At 45.1% G+C, this 22,661-nt stretch overlaps 1 protein-coding gene and 1 long non-coding RNA gene across 22 annotated transcripts in view; one reads left to right on the forward strand and one right to left on the reverse strand.

The window, feature by feature from the left end:
• Nucleotides 1-22,661, forward strand: part of LOC130708511 (dihydropyrimidinase-like) — a 117,781-nt gene that overhangs the window by 54,765 nt on the left and 40,355 nt on the right. For 8 of the 21 annotated variants that reach the window (XR_009008734.1, XM_057549218.1, XM_057549203.1 and 5 more), the window contains exon 3: nucleotides 655-728. The exons of 4 other annotated variants lie outside the window; for them this stretch is intronic. Coding sequence is in view for 15 of the 17 variants with exons in the window: in XM_057549218.1 (XP_057405201.1) it covers nucleotides 655-728 (74 nt within the window). In the remaining 2 variants the exon portion in view is untranslated. 9 more of the 21 variants (XM_057549208.1, XM_057549211.1, XM_057549207.1 and 6 more) reach the window with 6 other exon arrangements.
• LOC130708512 (uncharacterized) lies at nucleotides 10,071-11,404 on the reverse strand. Its single transcript, XR_009008736.1, has 3 exons — nucleotides 11,166-11,404; nucleotides 10,531-10,582; nucleotides 10,071-10,254 (listed from the first exon to the last, which is right to left on the reverse strand). It is a non-coding gene; the product is annotated as an uncharacterized LOC130708512 (long non-coding RNA).

The raw sequence follows: 22,661 nt of genomic DNA on the forward strand, positions 1-22,661 counted from the left end.
TGCTGCTGTTCACCAATCTCTGCTAGATGCTGCCTGAGGTCCCCCTTGCTTCTACACCCTCACACATTCCCCCTGCAGCTCTGATGCTGCTGGAAGGTCCGGAAGTTCCTGCACTGTATTCTAACTGGATCTGTGCTCTTACTACAGACTTGGGGTCCCTACCAATCCACAGCTGCATGGTGTTTGCAGGCAAGTGGGGGGAGAATGGTCCACTTACGTGTGTTACCTGCCCTCTGCCTACAAGGTGAAACTCAGGGCTGACGGGGTCCCTCTGAGTTTCAGAGTTTGGTGAAACAGATATTCTAGAGTTTCTTCCTGGTTCTCCTTCTCCCTGGACAGGCCACACACATGTGCTTTGCCTGACAGAGCCCAGAGCCCATGGCTGTTTTGGATTCTGGTTTGATTCCTTAGAAAAGGCCAGGAATCTGGTTCATGTCAGTGTTCTCCAACATTTCTATCCTTCTCCTACTCAGTAAAAAGTTTTCTGAGCATGAAGATCCAGTGTGTAGATTTATGCATTTGCAAATTAAATGCATGTACTATGGTTCCGTAATTTATATGCAAGACAAAGATTATACAGATATAGGAATTTTAAAAGAATGAGATGAGGAGGAATGCAAATGGAAGTTCTAACATTTTCTTCCTGCATTCTAGCATACTGTCTTGTCCACTCTGACTGGCGGGCTTCCCCATCAAGAAGTCTCTTAGTGAAACTCCATGCCGCTCAGGTGAGGGGGTGTGTGGGGACATGGGGGCAAAGCAGGGATGGTATTTCCAGGAACTGGATTTTGTGTACTTTTGCCTTCAACTCTCGAAATCTGCATGGATGACCTTGAATTGCAGGTGGATTCAAGATTCAGAGAGTTAATGTTTTTCATGATGGAGTTCTATCCAGAGAGGTGGATGTGGATCACAGTACATTGCATTGTTTTTCCTGGAAGTTTCTTTCTCTTGTTATTCTTTTCCTTTTAAGCCATGTTATGATGAAAAATAACAGACTGTTATCAAAGAAGGGTAGTATACTCTTAAATACTTTAAGTGGCAAAAAGAATTTTTTTTTTTTTTTGCTAAAACAGTAATACGTGCCATAACCTCGTGGTGGTGGAAATAATTTACACTAGGTTTATCATCTGGATGATCTATGAAAAGGATTCTTTCACACAGGTTATATGATGTAGCAGAGGAAGCATTTGGTCTGCGTCAGTTGTGGAAAGCGAATATCTGTATGGTTTGGGGAATCCCTCTCTGTCTCAGGGTCCCCATTTGTTCATTAGGTGACCAGACTACAGAAGAGGCCACAGTCATTTTTTGGTAATGACTTTCCTTCATCATCCTCCTTCTCCTGTTCCCTCCCCACTCCTGCTCTCCTCCTTCTCCTCTTCTTCTTCCTCACCTAATCTCCTTCATCTAAAGTCCGCAGTAAGTCCCCAGACAGACAATGAAGGAGGGCCCTAGGGTGTAGGGTGGTGAAAGGCAGGGTCATCTAGGAGTAAATAGAGGGAAGGAGCAGCACCCATCACTTTGGCCAAGTTGTAGTTCCTCCTTCAATTATGGACAAATCTTTTAGGTGGTATCCTGGCCATGGCCAGCAGACCCTAGACCTGCCTGTCCTTCTTGATCTACTCTTTGCAAATCCTTTCATCAGATAGCTTTGGGGGAGTCCTTCCAGTTTTAATAGACTAAAATTTATGTACTTATTTGTGGGGCAAATGTATCTCAGCTGCCTACCTGAAGTCCCCACCTTTTTTCTTCTACTGGGAAAGTTCAAGGAAATGTAATGGTTTTTCCAGAAACTGTTTGTGCCGGTTGTTCTGTTTACCCTCATGTTCCATTCCATGAGGGATGAGAATGGCCATAGAGCCTAATTTATAAACCGCATATCCTATGCATCCCTTATGTAAAATTATTCTAGCCCACAAATCTTAAAAAAAGAATGTTAATGCATCCCATCCAGAGGACCAGCTGAAGCACACACACACACACAAATGCTTAGACCAAAGAGCTGTGTCACTCAAATTTCTTGTTATCAGGATGAGATGAGGCAACTGTGTTTTCCTATGAAAGATGCCAGTATTTCCTAAGTCCTCATATATTTTGTTGGGAATTACATTATTTTATAATGCCTCTTACTAGAATTTAGTTTTATCTCAAACACATAGTTTAGAAATATTGGCTTAAACTTCCAAGAAGAGAGTGTCATTTTCATGAATGTGAGATGTTGTAGTTGTGGGTATCTATAGGAAAACAACGAGCTAGTCTAGTTAGTAAATACTATTGATTGGCTATTAGAGGACATCTGTGGCTACTTTCCCAAGTTCTGTGATTCAGTAACATAAGAAAATGTCACAAAGGGAGCACATTTCAAAAAATTAATAGCTATGATTTTGTAAAATATTTTACAGCCTGAATATTTGTTTTTCTTAATTAAAGAAAATACACAGGGCCCTCACATCAGCTCACTCCTCTCTTTTGAGAGAAAGGACCATGACACTGTTACCCCACAGAGTGACCTGAGAGACTTAACCAGACATAATACTTGACATCTGTACATTATCCAGTTTTTACCATGTAAAGGGCAACAGAATTTATGACCAATGAGAAATATGTAGTCTCAACTGAGTGCAAAATTTGGAAAGTATTAGGCAGACAGTGAGACCTCTATTATTATTATAATAGAAATGCTGATTAAAGATATACTTTCTTTAACAGATGTTAAAATGCCAATTCCCAAGCGATATGAGGTAATATATATTTCAAGCACCAATTAAGTGACATATTTTCTAAGATTTCAAAATTCTTTTAAGCAATGTATCCTTTTTGTAGCCCTATAATAAATAAATAAAATATAAATTTCCCGAGTCTTGGAAAATGCACATTTCTTATTAATTATATAAAATATGAATTCTTCTAAATGGTTCAGAAGTTTAAGTTATCACAGGTGAACATTAGGATTTTTTCACGTTCTAGAGACATGCATACCATACAACCATCTTGACTGTACTACTGTATTTTAAAAGGAGTAAAATAAACAATATCATTTAATATTAGGCAAGTACAAATATGCCAGATAATGTAGTAGAGATATTGCCAAAAATCTGTCACATTTGTGAATAAGCTTCGTATGTCTGATAAGGTGGCTCACTTCATTGAAAAATAAAGCAAACCTCACAAACCTGACACAAGCTATTCTGTGCGAAATCCCACGCCATCTGCACAGCTAGGAAGTAGGGGTTAGATGCCTCTTTGCTGGTTCATTTCACCATGGATCCCACTTGCTGTAGGCCTCTCTACATCATGTTTCCAAAGGAGAGAAGTCACTTTGAGTGCAGGAACTTGTCCCCAGCAAAACAAAGCATGTGACCCCCTGATGCCATTTGACTGAACGATATTTAAAGTTGGACAAAGATTTTTCCCTCATTAGATGCTGGCAGAGTTTTACTTCTTTTCAAAGTCTGTCATTCTTTCAACTGTGAGTCAGAGCTCAAGCTAACTAAAACCTGTGAAGGAAAGGATTTTGCGGGTTTTCATGGGGAATCTGTAATTCTTCTTTTTCAGAAGTAATTAAAAACTACACAAGAATTTTCTCTGGGGGCACTGGTACTGAACTCCTCCTGCACCTTCAGTTTGCTACATGGCTTGGGATCCACTCAGAGCCGGCTGGTGGCTCAGGCTCATTTGAGTGGGTGTCAGGCCGCTGTTTGAAGGGTCTCTGTGGTCTCGCTGGGGCGCTGGGCGCCTGTGTGTGGACTGCATGGAACTGTGTGCAGGTCCCTTGCGATTTCTCTTCTCAGCGAGGGCTCTGTATAAGGCTCCTGTGAGAGGTCTCTGTGAAGTCTATGTATTATCTCTGAGAGGTCCCTGTGTGGGGTGAGTGTGGGTCCCCGTGTGGGGTGAGTGTGGGTCCCCGTGTAGGGTGAGTGTGGGTCCCCGTGTGGAATCAGTGTGGGTCCCCGTGTGGGGTGAGTGCGGGTCCCCGTGCGGAACCAGTGTGGGTCGCCATGTGGAATCAGTGTGGGTCCCCATGTGGGGTGAGTGTGGGTCCCCGTGTGGGATGAGTGCGGGTCCCCGTGCGGAACCAGTGTGGGTCGCCATGTGGAATCAGTGTGTGTCCCCATGTGGGGGGAGTGTGGGTCCCCGTGTGGGGTGAGTGTGGGTCCCCGTGTGGAATCAGTGTGGGTCCCCGTGTGGGGACAGTGTGGGTCCCCCTGTGGGGACTCGGTGGGGGGCCCTCCATTGCTGGCCTTTCTGCACCTCACAGAAGGAGAAGGGCAAAGGGACTTGCAGCTTCTTGTTTCTTGCTGCTCTGTCAGTGTCCCTCTGTGTCACTTCTCCCGACAGGTGCCTTGGGCGTCCAGCACCCTCAAACCCAGCACTCACCTCTTGGTGCCCCTGAGAGGACCCGGCAGCAGTCAGGCTCAGGGGCCCCGCTCTGTGCCAGCCTCTGCTGAGCTCTGGAGGTTGTGCTGTGCTCTGGGTCCCAGCCCCTCCCAGGGCCCCTGGCTGTGCCCCCAGTGCGGTGTCGGCCCCGGAGGAGGGGCCCAGAGGTGAGACCTGGCTCCAGGGAGAAAGCACAGCACAAGCAGGCCTGTGGCCGCTCCCCCTCAGCAGGTCCTGGTCCCGCATGTTGGGGTCCTGACAGGCGTAGGGCAGGGCCACTCAAGCTGTCACCTGGATCAGGGGACCCTCCTGGAGCAGGACTCTGCAGCACGGGAGTGACTGTGACACAGAGCCCCGGACTGCTCTGTGGAATTGCTCCTGTCTCCCTGGTTTCCCGTGTGGACGGGCCGGGGAGGAAAGCTGACGGCACCCTCGTTCTCCGCAGGTCACTTCCAGCCCGCTGGGTGACACATCCTGTCTGCTGGCCTCTTCCCCCTCCAGGCTCTGGGGTGAGCAAGGCTGACAGCAGGTGAGACTTGCTACGACCCCAGCACAATCCCTGAGCCTGTGAAGTCCCACTTGTCCCCTGGGGGCCTCCTTGGGCCACGCGTGTAGGTAAAGGTCACAGACCGCGAGTCTGTCGTGAGCTCCCAGTCCTGTGAAAGTTGATTAAATACATTGTGGGGAAGTGAACCTTCCCTGCTTGGGGGCTCCACGGCCTCTGGGAGCCTGGCCCTCCGTGGAGGAGCTCCAGGGGCCTTCCCTCTGTCTGGGCTCTGGGAGCTGGAGTAGGGGGAGAGTCTGGGCTGGGGCCACCATAAGCCACTGGCCCCTGACTTCTTTTCTCTGGGCCTGTACACGGTGGTGGGACGCCAGGGGCTCCTTGGTCACTGCGCCATTTATGGGCGCCTCTGCCACTTGCCTCCTTCCCCTGCATCCCACCCTAGGGGCACATGACAGACAGTGAGGTGACTGCACACACAGTCACACCCCTGCTCGTTCCCCAGGGGGCGGTGAGCACTGTGAGTAGGGCTGTCCTCTCCTCCGGGGCAGGGGTGGACGGCCCTCGGCGGCCTCCATGCTCGTCACCTCACACCCTCAGACCTGGGAGTGCGCGGTCCTCCTCCTCACCGCTGCTCCAGAGTGTGAGAAGGACAGAGGACGGGTGACGCTCCCGGCCCACCTCAATCCCAGCTCCATCAGGGAGAGAAGGAGCTTCCAGGGCAGGCATCATCTATCCCCACCAAGACATGGGGGCAAGGTTTCTGCCACGTCTGGACTCTGGGCTCCCTCCTTATTCTGACATGTGAACTTGTCTCTGACACTTTCTGGAGCCTGAGGGGAATTTCAGCCTCTGCAGACCCCTCCCCTACAGTCCCACAAGTTCAGGGTAGAGAGAGAGCAGGAGAGGACTGAGCCGGTTCCTGAGAAGGGGGAGGTCTTTAGGTTTAGTTCACCTTGACACGTCCTGAATGCTGTTGCTTGTTTCTGTAATGCTGCTATTGTGGAAACTTAAATGCAGTGAGGGAATTGAGGTGAGGATGGGTATTCCACGCTGGGATCAACCTCCCTCCATGGCCCCATCCCATCTGGAAGCCAAAGCAGGCACCTGGGAAGAGTGGACCCTGATCCCTTCCCTTCCCCCCAGCAGGGCACAGACAGAGGCCACCACCTCTCATGAGAAGAAACATTTATTTTGGGAAACAAAAATTGTGGTAGGAAGAAGCCATTAACACATAGACAATGTGTTAACATGAGAAGAAACAGGTTTTCTTTTTATGAACTGCACTTTTTCTTGCACTGCTTTCCTACCGGGAGAGGCATGAGAAGCACGCTCTGGTTGACCAGAGGGAACACAGATGGCGCAGGTGGCCTGAGTCACCTGCCACCCTTGGTCTGTGCTGGCAGGGTCTGACTGGGGACTCCAGTTCCCTGGGTGGGAAGGCCAACTTGTCGCCCCTGCCTCTGGTATGCTTGCTGTTGTTAAGGTAGCTGTGGTCCTTGCGGGTGGCTTGGTGACTGTAGGCTGTATCTTTCAACACTCTTCTCTGTTCTGAAGAGGAGAGAACCCTGTGGTAGTGGGAATGCCCCTCTGCTGGGGCCTGGAGCTGTTCTGGGTGCTGATTTAACTCTGAGGCACAGAGTCCTTGGTGAAGCCCCAGTTTGTCTACTAGGGCCTGTCCAACAGCTGTTCCAATCGCCCGAGGATCAATAGCCCTGCTCTCTACAACAGATTTGCCTTTGATTGGCTCCTGGTGGTGAGCAGTGGCTGATACAGGCTTGCCTTTTTGAAGGGATTCTTCTGTTCCTTTGCCTTTTTTATTGCGGCTAAGATACTGCAGAAAGCGCCTTGTCCATTTTTTGCTTTCTGGTGAAAGCTCTCTCTTCTCTGGCGAGAGCTGGGGGTGTTTGCTCCCAAGGGACTCTCCTCTTTCCCTGACCTGAGAAGTGTGGCTCATCCCACTTGCTTGAGAAGCCTTTAGTGCTGAAGACCTTTCTTCATATTCTCCCGGTTTGGGCCTCCAGTCGTCCTCCCTCTCATCAGTTGGGGCAAACATCTTGCTCTGGCTGTTCATTTCTTCATCCTCTTCTGGTTTGAGCCTCTCACAGACCTCCCCATCATCAGTTGAGGCAAACTGGCCCTTACACGGGTCCCTAACCTTTGCTTTCCTGGGTTCCTGTTGTCCCTGGTTGCTTCTCGTTTCTTCGTGTTCTCCTGGTTGCAGTCTCCTAACGCTCCTGCACTCCTCAGCTGGGGCAAGCGTCTCGCTCTGGCTTCTTGTTTCTTCATGCTGTCCTGGTTGGGGCTTCGTGAAACCCCTCCACTCCTCAGCTGATGCGAGCACCTCCGTCTGGTCCTTCATTTCTTCATGCTCTTTCGGTTGGGGCCCCTTAAAGTCCCTCCGCTCCTCAGTTGGGGCAGACATCTTGCTCTGGCTGTTCATTTCTTCATCCTCTTCTGGTTTGAGCCTCTCACAGACCACCCCCTCATCAGCTGAGGAAAACTGGCCCTTACACGGGTCCCTAATTTTTGGTTTCCTGGGTTCCTCTTGTCCCTGGCTGCTCCTCATTTCTTCATGCTTTCCAGGTTGGAGCCTCTTAGCGCCCCTCCGCTCCTCGGTTGGGACAGACATCTCGCTCTGGCTCTTGAATGAGTCCGTACGTGTCGGGTTTCTGAACTCCCGCGGCCCCCGGCTGCTCCGTTCACTCGCGTTGAGGTCACATGGCACCGCCTGGAACGCGGGCGCGTCCTCACTGGCACGTTCCCTCTGGGAACCGGAAAGAGACCTATGAGAAGCCAAGGTGTCTGCAGGAAGGAGCACATCCGCGTGAGAGTCTTGAAGGAGCTCCCCAGTGGCACGGCCTTGAGCCACCTGTGTTTTAAGGCATGGCTCCTTTGGATGTTGGGCAACTGACTTTGTTGGTAGTGACAGGGTTTTCCTAGCGGCTGGAAACCCCAAGACAGTCCCATTCTCCCAGCTTCTGCCCATGAGGTTGACTGTGGGCATCTGATAAGGCAGTCTGCCCTCCTGTCCAGTCAGAGGAGGGGCCTCTGAGGGCCCATAGCTGTCACCAGGTGAAGTCTTTCCCAGGGCCCTCTGGATTTCTGTATGCTCAGGTGAGGGAACAGGGAGGGGACTCACCAGGGTGGGAACTGTTGCTTTTGTTATCACTTTCATTCCCTGATGGGGCTGAGGTTTTCCCAAGAACTTATTAGCAAAGTTGGCTTTTGAGTGTGCCCCAGATTGCCAGGTGGCAGAGGGGGAAAAGGTGGACCTTGGAGAGGACAAGGGTTGAGCCCCACATGGCTTGAGATTTATGGGCTCAAAGGCCTGTTTGGGTAGGCCCCACCTGTGCCTTACCCACCACCTTATAATATGTGCTTCCAGCATCTGCCGAATGCTTGGACTGAGGAAGGAAAGCATACGGGAGGAGTTTACACAGGGTTTCCAAGACTTCAAGGGTGCTAGATTTCTGATTCCCTCGTGAGGGTGGGGCTTAGGAAAAACACAGTTGGCAGCAAGGCAGGATTCACGCACAATCACAGGGATCAAACCTTGGTTAATCTGCGTCGACTTTGTGCTCAAATGGGCTTTCAAGATTTCTTCTAGATGTTTCTTCTCTGGGCTACTGGGTAAACAGTTTCCAGAGTCACTCATCAAGGGCCTCATCAGGTATCTTTCAGACTCCTTTTCAGAGTTTCTTTGCAGAAACTTCCCTGGGAGCCTGGCCCTGGAGGAAGCTTTTGAGATCCTCCTCAGACATGGCCTTAGACCCTTGCCGAAATCCTTCCCTGGTTGAAATTGCATTTGACCCTTCCTATGGGATCTCCTAGGGCGCCTGGACCTTATCTTCTGTGGGTCCAGTCTCCTTTTGCCTGTAAAAGCAGAGGGCTGCCAGGGTCCCTGCTTGTCCTGTGCCTGATAAGTCCTTAAAACTTGGCACTGAGAGGAACTCAATTCCAGAGACAGAGACAGGTGGATACTGAGGCACAGGCCCCTCTTGGTTTGATCTTTGATGAGCCTCTTTTGAAGATGTTGCTTCTGGAGATCAGGGCCAATTAAGTCCTCATGATGAATAGAAACTGACCTTTGGGCCTGAGAGCGCCCCCTCTCTTGGGGAAGGTTGAGACTGAGTTGGCTAAAGCCTTTCTGAGATCTTTTGACCACAGAGGATGAAGGCTTCCCACTTTTCAGTTGCTTCTGCAACAAGGGGCATTTCAGACATTGAGTTTCAGTTGGGATAAAATATGGTGTCTTGTTCTGAAATGTAGGACAGTCTAGTCCACAGGTACTCATCTGGGGTGGAGAATAAGGTGGTCTGAATGGGAGAGAAGATGGGAGGTAGGGCTGGGCCTGGATCTGAGCCAGAGGTGGGGACTGGCACGGAGGCAAGGTTTGAGTGAAAGGCTGGGGTGGGACCCCCGGGCAGGGCAAGACTGCGGCCTGGGAAGGGCCTAAAGGTATTCTAGGTTGAATTGAAACTGGAAAGCCATTAGAAACTCCACTGAATAAAACAAAGGGTGCCTGCTGTTGAGTAGAGCTCCTAGTAGCCACCAGGGGCTCGCTGTGCAGAGAGAGGTGACCCCAGTAGAGCTGGGTGTATGTCAGTTCCAAGTGGTCCCTCAAGACCTCGGAGTGTAAGAGCTGCCGAGGACCGGGTAGCTGCTCTGTTTTGTCTTTCCTGTTCCAGAAAGATTGAGGGGTTGTGTTGTCCTGCTCAGCACCCAGCGATTTCCACACATTCCCTAAAGTGTTCAGGTGGTAGTCTGAGCTCATTTGTTCCGAGAATGACCCATCCTTTTCTTTCCCCTTATAAATCTTTAGTTCTACTTTCATGGTGATTAGAATCTCCAGCACCTTCTGGACTTCAGGGTTGACAAGTGAGGGGCTACCAGTTTCTACCTGCTTGTCTGTGGGCTCTTCCTGGAAGGGGGCCCCTGGTGGCTGTTGGGACAGGTGTTCTTGCCGGGACTCACTCTGTGATGAGGTGGGGAAGAACAAGGCCTTGGTAGTCTTCCACCAGAAGGACAGGAACAAAATGGGATAGCATGCGAGGCCAAGACTCAAGATGGCTGCGATGGTAGATGCCAAAAAAGAGTTACCTGGAGGTGAGCTCTTGGTAACAGTGCCAAGGGTGATTTTCTTCAAGTTGGATTGGTCTTGAGGTTCTTTTGACAGGGTGGAGGCCACAGGTAAAGAACCCTGGGTCAGAGGAGCCAGGGCAGCTGATGGGCACGTGGCAGGAACAGCCTCTTCTGCAGGTTCCCTGCAGGGCGGGTGGGCTCCAGCAGACGCTGCTCTGCACACCTCACCAGGGGGGTCTTGATAGGAGAGCTGATGAGAGCTGCCCTTGTCAGGGAGCCTGCCCAGGTGGCTTCAGGAGACATGAGGCACAAGCTGCAGCCAGGAGCGCCCAGGGCCAGGAGGGCTGGGCAGGCCAGGCAGGGGTGGGCACCTGTGGCCCACGGCCCTCCACGGCCCCCATGCTGACTTCACAGTGCTCCTGCTGTCCCTTACCCCAGGGCTTTGGCCGTACCCCACCCTCAGCGCTCCCCCTCCCAGCTCAGCCCCAGGCTGCCTGCAGCCCAGGTGTCACACCATAGGCTTTGGGTGGAAGAAGAACCCAGGAGAGAAGGGGAAAATTCTTTACCTTTGTAGACGTGAAGTCAGGGCCCGAACCTCTTCCAGGCAATCTCTGAAAACTGGAAAACAGCAGACTGGGTCATGGTGGTGAAGGCAAGGGCTTAGGGGGTCTTACAGGAGGCTAAGTGCTGTGTCCCTTTAAGGGGACACCATTGGGAGATTGGAGCCCGAGCACCAGCGTCCAGGGCCACATGATCCCTGACAGTGATGGCGAAGCTCATGAAAGGGTTTATCATTTACAAAGTACTTCCATATCCATTACCCCTTGCTGCCCTCCCATCCTCCCTGTGGGGGACAATGGGCAGGGGTCACATCACAGAGGAATCTGAGCAAAGTTAAACAACTTGTCCACGGTCGGACCTGGAGGTCCCACCTCCCAATCCAGGCGCTATTGGTCCACTGTAGCCCACACACCCCTGCTGGGCCACACCCTTTTCCGGGCCCCTTACTGCTTCATTGTGCACATGGACTCTGGGAAGTATCTGGGTTCTGCTCTCCTTCCCAGGAACCTCCCTGAGGGTTCTGTTTCTTGAGGCACAGGCCCTGCCACTGGCCTCCTCGGAGCCTGTGGAGTGGGCCCTCAGGGCTGGGAGAGATGGGGCCCAACCCTCGGGGCACACAGGGCTGGATGGCACAACTTACCTTTCAAAGCTCTGTTTTTCATCTTAACCTTGCGTTTCCCCCTCCACTCCGTCTGATGCTGAGAGACAGAAAAAACGAGGACCTGGGACCCAATTCTCACTCTCCCCTCTCTAGACAAGCATCAGACACTCAGTGTCCATACATAATAGGACTTTTTACATTTAACTAACAGAGCTCTGTGGTTTTTCTTTCCTTTCACTCATTTTTAAAGAGGATAAAAATATTTTCTGTTTTCCTTCTCTGTGAAGAACATAAAGAAGGATTTTCAATGTGAGATTCACCCTGGATTTCTTTTGTCACTGTTCCTCTGCTCAAGAAACACACACGTTCTCTGAACTACGGGTTCATCTGAGCTCCAGCAGGTGGGTCTCTGCTTCCCGAGGCCAGGGCCACTCCAACCCCCGCTCTGAGGCTCTTAGGGCCTCAGCACTGCCAGCAGATCAGCCCTCATCCGAGACACGTGTTCACAGCTGGTGATCCATTGCTCATGGGCCTGTCCTCTGGCTGAGATTGAACTCAGTATCCAGTCCTCGACCTCTGGTCACTGTGTGTGAGATTTGCCCTGGAGCCCTCTACCACACCTGGACAACTGGTCTGAGATCTTTGGATACAAATCCTAGTGTTCACTCTATCCCCTGCCCAGGCTGGCTTGCCCTTAGAGGGATGACGTCCTATTGTTAGGAGTAGATGTCCTATTCTTTCCCATTTCAGGAGTCTCTGAAGTTGATTCAGAAAAGTGGAAATAATAATAGAAAAGAAGGGAGAAGCATGTGCTTGTGGGTCTGGCCCAAGGGTTCCTTACCTTCGTGATGTTTCCATGTTTCCTAGGAGGTGGTGAAGATAGATTATTCTGGAGGTAGGAGACTAACAGGAAATAGAGCCCCAGTCCACACAGAAAGCCAAGGATGGTGGCACTCGCCCAGGAAGTGCGACTGGAGTACAGCCAAGTATCAAAAGTGCTTTTCAGAGAAAAGAGAGGATTCTCCATCATCTGAATCACATTGCTGGCTTCAGGCAACTGAGCACAGGATGTGTACTTGGGGACTGATGTCCTAGGCCTACATCATAGAGCTGTGGTCTAGTCACAAAGGGCTCTTGAGGGTGGAGGAGGGAGTAATAGAGGAGGAGGCTGGACCACGGCCCCTCCCCACCATCCGCCCCACAGCTCTATCCCTCCACCCTCATGGGTCTTCTAGACCTTAGTCAATTTTCTATTCATTACACCTGGAAATCACATTTTTTCCTGGTTCCTCAGATCTCTTGGGGATTTCGAAAGATTCCCTTTCTCTCCTATTGAATCATTACTTATTTCAGCAGAAGCTGAAGATACAATAGGAAGGCCATTAATATACAGTACACTTTTTGCTTCCCTTTCCAATTTTAGTGATTCTGGAATCATCATTTAATGTTGTGATAATATTCAATTGAGAAACTTAAGTTTTCTGTTTTTTGACAAATAATTTGAGCCCTCAACAAACAAAAGTTTTGTTTTTTTTTTTATTAAATCAAGTGGTCTGCGGATTATCCAGTTCATTTGGATAATACCCGCCATAGGTATGGATCTCTTTCTAATTAATGTTGTCTGGAGAGAAAGATGAAAACAGCTTTTTACAATTTAAATGTCATTGGTCTCCTGTCAGAATACGTTTTTATTGTGCTTTATCATACAAGATGGTACATTTCCCTACTACTTCCTCAGCATCTGTCAGGTATATTAGGAAATGGGTTTTTTCCTCAGGTAATTGCTCAAATCTATAAGATGGTTTTAGGTCTACTCTCTCTGACCTGTTTTGACCTTTAAACCTCTTCGAGTCCTAGATGCACGTTGCATCTCTTTCTAAGATCCTGGGAGGTGTGGCCATTTGAAAAGCCTTCACTTTTTATCGCCATTGATATTTACTGTTATACCTCTCTGCGAGGGCTGCTTGATGGGGGTGTCACATGAACATTCCCCCTGCTTGTTTTCTGTGCTTTATGGGAGTAATGTGAGCTTTCTGTTTTAGATAATTTACTATGTTCTCCACTGTGGACAAAGCAGGGAGTGAGCATATTGCTGTAAGGCAAAACAGCATGATTGATAAGGTGGGTGTAAAACAAGCCAAGAGTCGTGGTCCTCATGTGTGTAATAGGTTCCATCAAGTGAGGGACAAGTGGAAGTGATGCAAAGAGAGAGAATGGAAATGAAACTAAGAAATAATCTGTCCATTTTTATTTTCTTCAATGTCACCAGCCTGGATGAAAAGACTTCAAAGCACATAGAACCAATGAGTCAAAAATTATATTGTAATTATACATCCATTATTTTCATGTGAGTTCTTAGATCATGTTTTACCAGGTATTTTTCTGAAACATTTTTCTGAATAAATGGAAAGGTGTTCCTGATAGGCAGGAAAGGCAGATATCAACATTTCACAATTGACTTCAGAGATGTAGAGAGCTGGAAAGAGTGTTGTTGGAAATTAATGACTTTTTTCAAACCCTTCCTAAAACTGAGGTTGCAGGACAAGCAACCAACAGGAACTCTAGAGAGTGACAGGCACCTGCAGGGAGAAACAGCAACTTGACATTCATTTACTTAAAACAGACACAGACTGAATGAATTATAAGCCCAGAGATTAAACTAGACAATTTTAACAAATTGAGCAACAAAACAAACAACCAAATACCGAATTATAAACCAAAGAATAAAATAAATGTCCATGAGTCCATACTTATATAAATAAATCATTGACCAGAAAAATAAATTACAGAAAAATTACAAATAATATATAAAGATATTTAGATATTCCTGCCTCCAAGAAGTGGAGTTTTATTTTGATCATGTATTGGGTTTAGTGGTGGGTTTCTAGCTAACAGAGATTTGAGAGAGAAAAAGAATAACTTTACAGTGAATAAACCTGGCAGGTACCACCTAAGTCTAGTGGTCCTGATAACATCCTCAATTATAAGTCATCTTGAAATCATGTACCCTCTGATATGATGCATAAGAAAAGCATTCACCTCTGTACTATGCTTCCCCCAAACCCATAACCCAAGTCTAATCATGAGAAAATATCAGAAAAAAGCAAAATGAGAGATATGCAAACTTGAAAAAGTCATGAAAGTCAAGAAAAGACTGAGAAGCTCTCACAGATTGAGGATGACTAGGCAGATAGATAACTAAATGCAACATGTTCTTATTTGGATCTGGATCAGACAAAGGACATTAATGGAAAGACTTGGTGAAAGTAGAATGAAGTCTGCAGTTTACTTAATAGTGTAGTACCAATGTTAATTTCTTAGTATTAACAACTGTACTGTGGTTATATAAGATGTTAACATTAAGAGAAGCAGTTTCCAGAAGTCATCACTCCTATCCTTACGATAAGGAAAATCTGGAAAAACTGGAAATCAACAATTCTTTCCCATTTCAGGAGTCTCTGTAGGTGATTCAGAAAAGTGGAAATAATAATAGAAAAGAAGGGAGAAGCATGTGCTTGTGGGTCTGGCCCAAGGGTTCCTTACCTTCGTGATGTTTCCATGTTTCCTAGGAGGTGGTGAAGATAGATTATTCTGGAGGTAGGAGACTAACAGGAAATAGAGCCCCAGTCCACACAGAAAGCCAAGGATGGTGGCACTCGCCCAGGAAGTGCGACTGGAGTACAGCCAAGTATCAAAAGTGCTTTTCAGAGAAAAGAGAGGATTCTCCATCATCTGAATCACATTGCTGGCTTCAGGCAACTGAGCACAGGATGTGTACTTGGGGACTGATGTCCTAGGCCTACATCATAGAGCTGTGGTCTGGTCACAAAGGGCTCCTGAGGGTGGGGGAGGGAGTAATAGAGGAGGAGGCTGGACCACGGCCCCTCCCCACCATCCGCCCCACAGCTCTATCCCTCCACCCTCATGGGTCTTCTAGACCTTAGTCAATTTTCTATCCATTCCACCTGGAAATCACATTTTTCCTGGTTCCTCAGATCTCTTGGGAATCTCGGCTTGAACCCACCATTTTCATAGCCTTTGAAACTCTGAAATTCTCCCAGGATTTTGGCTGTTTCCCAACGATTTTAACTCTCAGAATCTCCTTTGTTCACAATTCCATCGTTTTTTCATCTCGCATATTTACATTTAAGTTGTATCAATACTTTCTCAGCAAATTTCAGTTATACAATACAGTATTATCAACTCTGGTCACCATGTTGTACATTAGATCCTAAGACTTTCATCTCATACAAAGTTTGTACCCTGTTGCCACCCTCTCCTTATTTCCCCCAACCCTAGCCCTTGGCAAACACTCCTCTGTTTCTATGAGTTTGACTTTTTTCTGTGTGGATTCTGTATATAATTGATAATAGGCAGTATTTGCCTTTCTCTGTCTGGCTTTCACTTAGCATGATGTCCTCTAGATTCATCCACATTGTTGCAAATATGAACACCACTTTTCCCATATAATAAGTTTTTTACTTTCATCAACCCAGAAATAGAACTTTTTTTATACTTATTTAATTTTGAATATTTAATTTGTTATAGTTTCCATCCACCTTTGCCGACTTCACTCAGAATAATTAACACAAAAATTCAAACTAATGATGATTATTTCAAATTTACAAAACCAAGTATAACAAAAAGATAAGTAATTTAACCTCTAAATGATATGTTTTGTGTTAGTAACATTATATACTTCTGAAGTTAGAAAAGCTTCACAAAAACTGTACACACACACACACACACACACACACACAATTTTGACAGACGAATGCAGTATATTCAAATCCAAAAATTAAGCATGTCCTCATTTTCTCTAAATCTTTTGTATATTGTCTTGACCACATTTCTTCTCACTCTGCCCAAAATAGACAGTCTCCATTCTCCAGAGTTTAGAAACATGTGTGGAACACCCAGAAGTCAGAAATGGGTTAGGTGAGCTTAGGTTCTCATCTTTAGAGTAGACACTGGGACTGGAGGACCAAGGCCTGGGTTAAAGTCATCTACAGTAGCCTTTTCTGATATCCCTAGTGTGTTCTACACATATTCTCTTTTTCATAATACACCTTGCCTTCCCCCTCCTACCCTACCCTCTCCAGACCCTGGAGCTTCGAGTCTTGCCTGTACCTTATAGAGAGGGCACTTTGAGTCTTATAGGAAATCCCCTATGACATCATTGGACATCCCTTTTGGCAGGTGGAATTGGGTATTCACTTAGGGATTGTACTTTTTAATCACTAGCTGGTTAATTTTTCTTAATATGTGAAATATTTATTTGGCTATACTGTCATGAATGTACATGTTCAAGAACATGTCTCTAGCATCTACTGTTGCTTTTATTACAGTCTCTTCACCCTTTATGATATTGTCACTGGGGCATGACAGTCCTCAGTGTGAACAACTAGGGCACCTGAGGAGCATGGAGGTCCCTAATTTAGACAACTAGAATCAATGGAGATCATGGTGGGTCCTGATTTCTGCTTCATTTGCAGGGGGACTTATGACTGAAATGTGAGTCTCATCTTGACCTAGAAAATCAGGCTTGGGCATGCAAAGAATCACCTTCCAATATGATTCTGTGAGATAATGGAAAATATATATTGGTCTCTGCCACCAGTGCCTGGCACAGAGCTCCTGAAGCTCTTGTGATTTCCTGGGTGATAGGAGTGTCTTTTTTTTTAAATTAATTTTTATTGGGTTATAGTTGATTTGCAATGTTGTATTAGCTTCTGCTGTACAGTAAGGTGAATCAGTTATACATAGACATATACACACTCTTTTTTAGATTCTTTTCCCATATAGGTCATTACAGAGTATCGAGTAGAGTTCCCTGTGCTATACAGTAGGTCGTTATTAGTTATCTATTTTATATAAAAGTGTCTTTTTGTGATAGGGATGGGGCAGGCACGTGGCTATGAGCGAGCAACCATCAGCAGTCCCACTCAGCCACTGGTTGGCTTTGCAGTGGGCCCCTCCCCCTCCCCTTCCTCTGTTTAAAAGGAGCCTGAATTCAGACTGGAGGAAGATGGTTCTTTGAGACACTAGTCTACCATCTTCTCAATCTGCTGGCTTTCTGAACAAAGTCATTATTCCTTACCCCAACACCTCGTCTCCTGATGTACTGGTCTGTCGTGCAGCGAGCAGAGTGAGCTTGGGCTTGGTTTCATTTTGCTCTCGTGAGGTGACTCTGGGTGGGCTCCTGGATGGCTCCTGGGTGAGGGCTGGTCACCAGAAAGACCAAGCCATGATGCAGGCTTGACCTTTTTAGCCCCACCCCACTATTCTCTTGAGAAGGGAGAAGGGCTAAAAAGGGAGTTAATGACTGATCACATGCCTACATGAGGAAGTTTCGGTAAAAATCCCTAAAGCACAGGATTTGGAGAGTTTCCAGGTGGGTGAATACATCCACATTCTGGGAGGGTGACACACCCCAACACTGCGGGGACAGAAGCCCCTGAGTTTGCGACCTTCTCAGATATCATCCTATGTATCTCTTCATCTGAATGTTCATCTATATCTTTTCTCATATCCTTCGATAAACTGGTAAATATAAGTATTTCCCTGAATTCTGTGAGCCACTTTGGCCAATTAATGGAACCCGAGGAGGGGGTCTTGGGCATCATTTCCTGAGTACAAATTATTGATTCTCTGAACCCTTTTGTACACATGAGTGCTTAGATATTCACCTTTGTAGGTATTAGACAGTTACACATACAAACACTTACAGATTATGGAAAGATGATTTTTTACTTGATAAAAAGATAATCTTGGTTATACCAAAAGAGGTCTTGTATAAGTTGTTCTTATTACCCTAAGCTAGTATATTTATTTCCAATTTATGCATATTTTGATCACAGAATAATTTGTTGCATAGTTAACTCTCTTAGTAGTCACCAAAATCATGTTTAATGTCTTCCTCAAGAGATAAGACAACTTTATACTTAACAAGTCAAACAAAGGTCTCTTTCTGGAGCTGGGACTGAAATTCAAGTCTGCTACTTTATTGCCTCTTCTCATCAAATGATGTAGGAACAAATTAAGAAAAATATAGAAGAATGTCAAGTAAGATAGTGGGTATACTGTGAGTTATTTTATTTACTTCGTATTTAAAAACACATAACACTTGTGAAGCGTCAGGTATGGTTCCATTTAAAATACTGACCATTTAATAGTTTAATAGTTTATGTGTGACATAAATAATGTATATCTGTGGGATCTAACACAAAAAAAGAGCATCACAAGCATGTCTGAAAATAGAATTGCTCTTAGCAATGTCAGACCATAACTGTGCAGTTTGTCAAGGTGTTCTTACTATGAAATTCCCAGTGTATCACTTTTCACTGAAACTTCTGATGATATGCATTTCAACCCTACTTTGCTGTTTTGATCAAGGTTTTCCTTCTTTCTACACTTTTACAACAGTACTGTAACATCGTAAGCATGATTCAAAGTGTAGTTCTTTAAAAACTTCCTTTAAGAGAAGTTTAGAGAATCCTGCAAAGTACATTTCTCCACATGTATCATCCTACTTCTGTCAAACCACTTAGCATTTGCTTGATAGCGGAATCATCTATGGATATGTCTGACTTTTCTCCTAGATAGCAAATTTCTGGAGAGCAGGGACAGTTTTGGGCAGATTCAAGCAACATGGAGAAACCCTGAGATTCTGTGGGCCCAGGCGTCCCTCTTGCATGCAAGGCCTAGGTAGGATTTGAGCCGGGTGACTTGCCCAAGATCATATGTCTAGTTTGTGGCAGAAATAGGCCTATCACACAGTCCCTTGACTCTTAGTCCTGTATTTTTATACCACACAGCTCAAGCCAACTGTGACCTGATTGTCCTTGTATAATGAAGATGGCCTTCCAATAAGCCAATAAGTAGATATTGGGCACTAAAATATGCCTAACATAGCAGCATGGGACTAAGGAGGAAATAAAAGAAAACTAATAAGAACCATCATGTATTTATTATTATGCCACCAAATAGAATTTTTTAGCCTTCATCCTTATAGTAAAGTACCAGTTTGGGGAAATAGCCCACTACCTTTGCTCATTTATGCACCGCAGATGATATGAATTGTCATTGGATCTGAAGACAATGTATGTGTTGACTTTAGTATCACAGATCTTATCTTCACTGTGCTATATTTTGCTTATGATCTGTTTATGAATTATGCATCTATGTTTATGAGGGAGATTGTGGTTCTTCCTGAAATGAAAGGTTCCTGGTCTTATTAACAGCTATGCCACGACCTCCACCATAGTCTTCCAGTTTGCCTGTTTCTTTGGTCTCAGCATTCTCTGCTATGACACACAATGCTAATGTCTGGATTGCGACGCATGTAAATTCCAGCAAGGTGGAAGGAATGAAAGAGGATGAGAGAAATCTAGCACTGCCAGAAATTAAGAAGTGAAAAATCTTGGGGAAATGGGAATGGACACAAAAACCATTAAAGAGAGTTTATTTCATGAAGACAAGGTTGTTTTCACATTCAAAAAAATCAATCATTATTACACATCATATTTATAGGATAAAGGAGGAAAGTCCAATGATCACCTTAGTAGATGCAGAAAAAGAATTTGGTGTAACCCAGTATGTTAAATGACTTATTTTTCTATTGCATCATATTCTTGACAATCCTAATGTTGTTTCTTGTATTTCACAAACTCTAAAACCTAATCCTGCTCAGTACTTTTCTAGGCTTACATGTATATTTCTTATGAAACCTTTAGGGCATGTGTTTAGAATGTAAATCAATAAGAAAACTCTTCCAGAAAACCTAATCCAACTAGGATAGTGTGTATAGTAGAGAGGAACCCTCGTGTTAAATAAAGACCCCTCCCCTAAAAAATTAAGCAGTATTATATTGGATTATTTCCCTGACCTATGTGATGATTTTTATCTCTGTAATAAAAGAAGCCATAAGTATAGGAAGTGCCTGCTGCTCAGTTATTAAGGTGAATTTCAGAAAGATTCCCTTTCTCTCCTATTGAATCATTACTTATTTCAGCAGAAGCTGAAGATACAATAGGAAGGCCATTAATATGCAGTACACTTTTTGCTTCCCTTTCCAATTTTAGTGTTTCTGGAGTCATCCTTTAATGTTGTGATAATATTCAATTGAGAAACTTAAGTTTTCTGTTTTTTGACAAATAATTTGAGCCCTCAACAAACAAAAGTTTTGTTTTTTTTTTTATTAAATCAAGTGGTCTGCGGATTATCCAGTTCATTTGGATAATACCCGCCATAGGTATGGATCTCTTTCTAATTAATGTTGTCTGGAGAGAAAGATGAAAACAGCTTTTTACAATTTAAATGTCATTGGTCTCCTGTCAGAATACGTTTTTATTGTGCTTTATCATACAAGATGGTACATTTCCCTACTACTTCCTCAGCATCTGTCAGGTATATTAGGAAATGGGTTTTTTCCTCAGGTAATTGCTCAAATCTATAAGATGGTTTTAGGTCTACTCTCTCTGACCTGTTTTGACCTTTAAACCTCTTCGAGTCCTAGATGCACGTTGCATCTCTTTCTAAGATCCTGGGAGGTGTGGCCATTTGAAAAGCCTTCACTTTTTATCGCCATTGATATTTACTGTTATACCTCTCTGCGAGGGCTGCTTGATGGGGGTGTCACATGAACATTCCCCCTGCTTGTTTTCTGTGCTTTATGGGAGTAATGTGAGCTTTCTGTTTTAGATAATTTACTATGTTCTCCACTGTGGACAAAGCAGGGAGTGAGCATATTGCTGTAAGGCAAAACAGCATGATTGATAAGGTGGGTGTAAAACAAGCCAAGAGTCGTGGTCCTCATGTGTGTAATAGGTTCCATCAAGTGAGGGACAAATGGAAGTGATGCAAAGAGAGAGAATGGAAATGAAACTAAGAAATAATCTGTCCATTTTTATTTTCTTCAATGTCACCAGCCTGGATGAAAAGACTTCAAAGCACATAGAACCAATGAGTCAAAAATTATATTGTAATTATACATCCATTATTTTCATGTGAGTTCTTAGATCATGTTTTACCAGGTATTTTTCTGAAACATTTTTCTGAATAAATGGAAAGGTGTTCCTGATAGGCAGGAAAGGCAGATATCAACATTTCACAATTGACTTCAGAGATGTAGAGAGCTGGAAAGAGTGTTGTTGGAAATTAATGACTTTTTTCAAACCCTTCCTAAAACTGAGGTTGCAGGACAAGCAACCAACAGGAACTCTAGAGAGTGACAGGCACCTGCAGGGAGAAACAGCAACTTGACATTCATTTACTTAAAACAGACACAGACTGAATGAATTATAAGCCCAGAGATTAAACTAGACAATTTTAACAAATTGAGCAACAAAACAAACAACCAAATACCGAATTATAAACCAAAGAATAAAATAAATGTCCATGAGTCCATACTTATATAAATAAATCATTGACCAGAAAAATAAATTACAGAAAAATTACAAATAATATATAAAGATATTTAGATATTCCTGCCTCCAAGAAGTGGAGTTTTATTTTGATCATGTATTGGGTTTAGTGGTGGGTTTCTAGCTAACAGAGATTTGAGAGAGAAAAAGAATAACTTTACAGTGAATAAACCTGGCAGGTACCACCTAAGTCTAGTGGTCCTGATAACATCCTCAATTATAAGTCATCTTGAAATCATGTACCCTCTGATATGAGGCATAAGAAAAGCATTCACCTCTGTACTATGCTTCCCCCAAACCCATAACCCAAGTCTAATCATGAGAAAATATCAGAAAAAAGCAAAATGAGAGATATGCAAACTTGAAAAAGTCATGAAAGTCAAGAAAAGACTGAGAAGCTCTCACAGATTGAGGATGACTAGGCAGATAGATAACTAAATGCAACATGTTCTTATTTGGATCCGGAACAGACAAAGGACATTAGTGGAAAGACTTGGTGAAAGTAGAATGAAGTCTGCAGTTTACTTAATAGTGTAGTACCAATGTTAATTTCTTAGTATTAACAACTGTACTATGGTTATATAAGATGTTAACATTAAGAGAAGCAGTTTCCAGAAGTCATCACTCCTATCCTTACGATAAGGAAAATCTGGAAAAACTGGAAATCAGCAAGTTTTCATAGACTCATCAAAGAACTAAAGTTGCAAGGCTAATTGTCACCCCAAAATTTGGAGAGACAGGCACATCCAGAGAGATGTAGGAGCCAAGATCTGCTTACTTGCAGCAGGAGCCATAGACTAGCAGGATGACTTAAAAGGTAATTTTGACAAACTGCTGGAAGCCAAGGATGACTAGTTGAGAGGGAGAAAATCCTGGGAGCCAGACTCTTGGAGGGCATTACCTCCAGGAACCCCTGCAGGCTCTCATGGTGAGGATGGAGAGAGGTGCCCTGGTGGCTCTGGAGGGGGTGGGGACGAAGGGGTGGCAATGGAGCTTTCTATGTAGCAGAATCTTACTCTCCAGAGAAAGGACTTGGCCAGAGTGCAATTCTGAAATCTTATCCCAGCTAGAGGAAATAAATTCTCCCCCAATTCAGCCTTCTACATCCTTC

Source organism: Balaenoptera acutorostrata, chromosome 6, assembly GCF_949987535.1.
Source record: "Balaenoptera acutorostrata chromosome 6, mBalAcu1.1, whole genome shotgun sequence".
NCBI lineage: Eukaryota > Metazoa > Chordata > Mammalia > Artiodactyla > Balaenopteridae > Balaenoptera > Balaenoptera acutorostrata.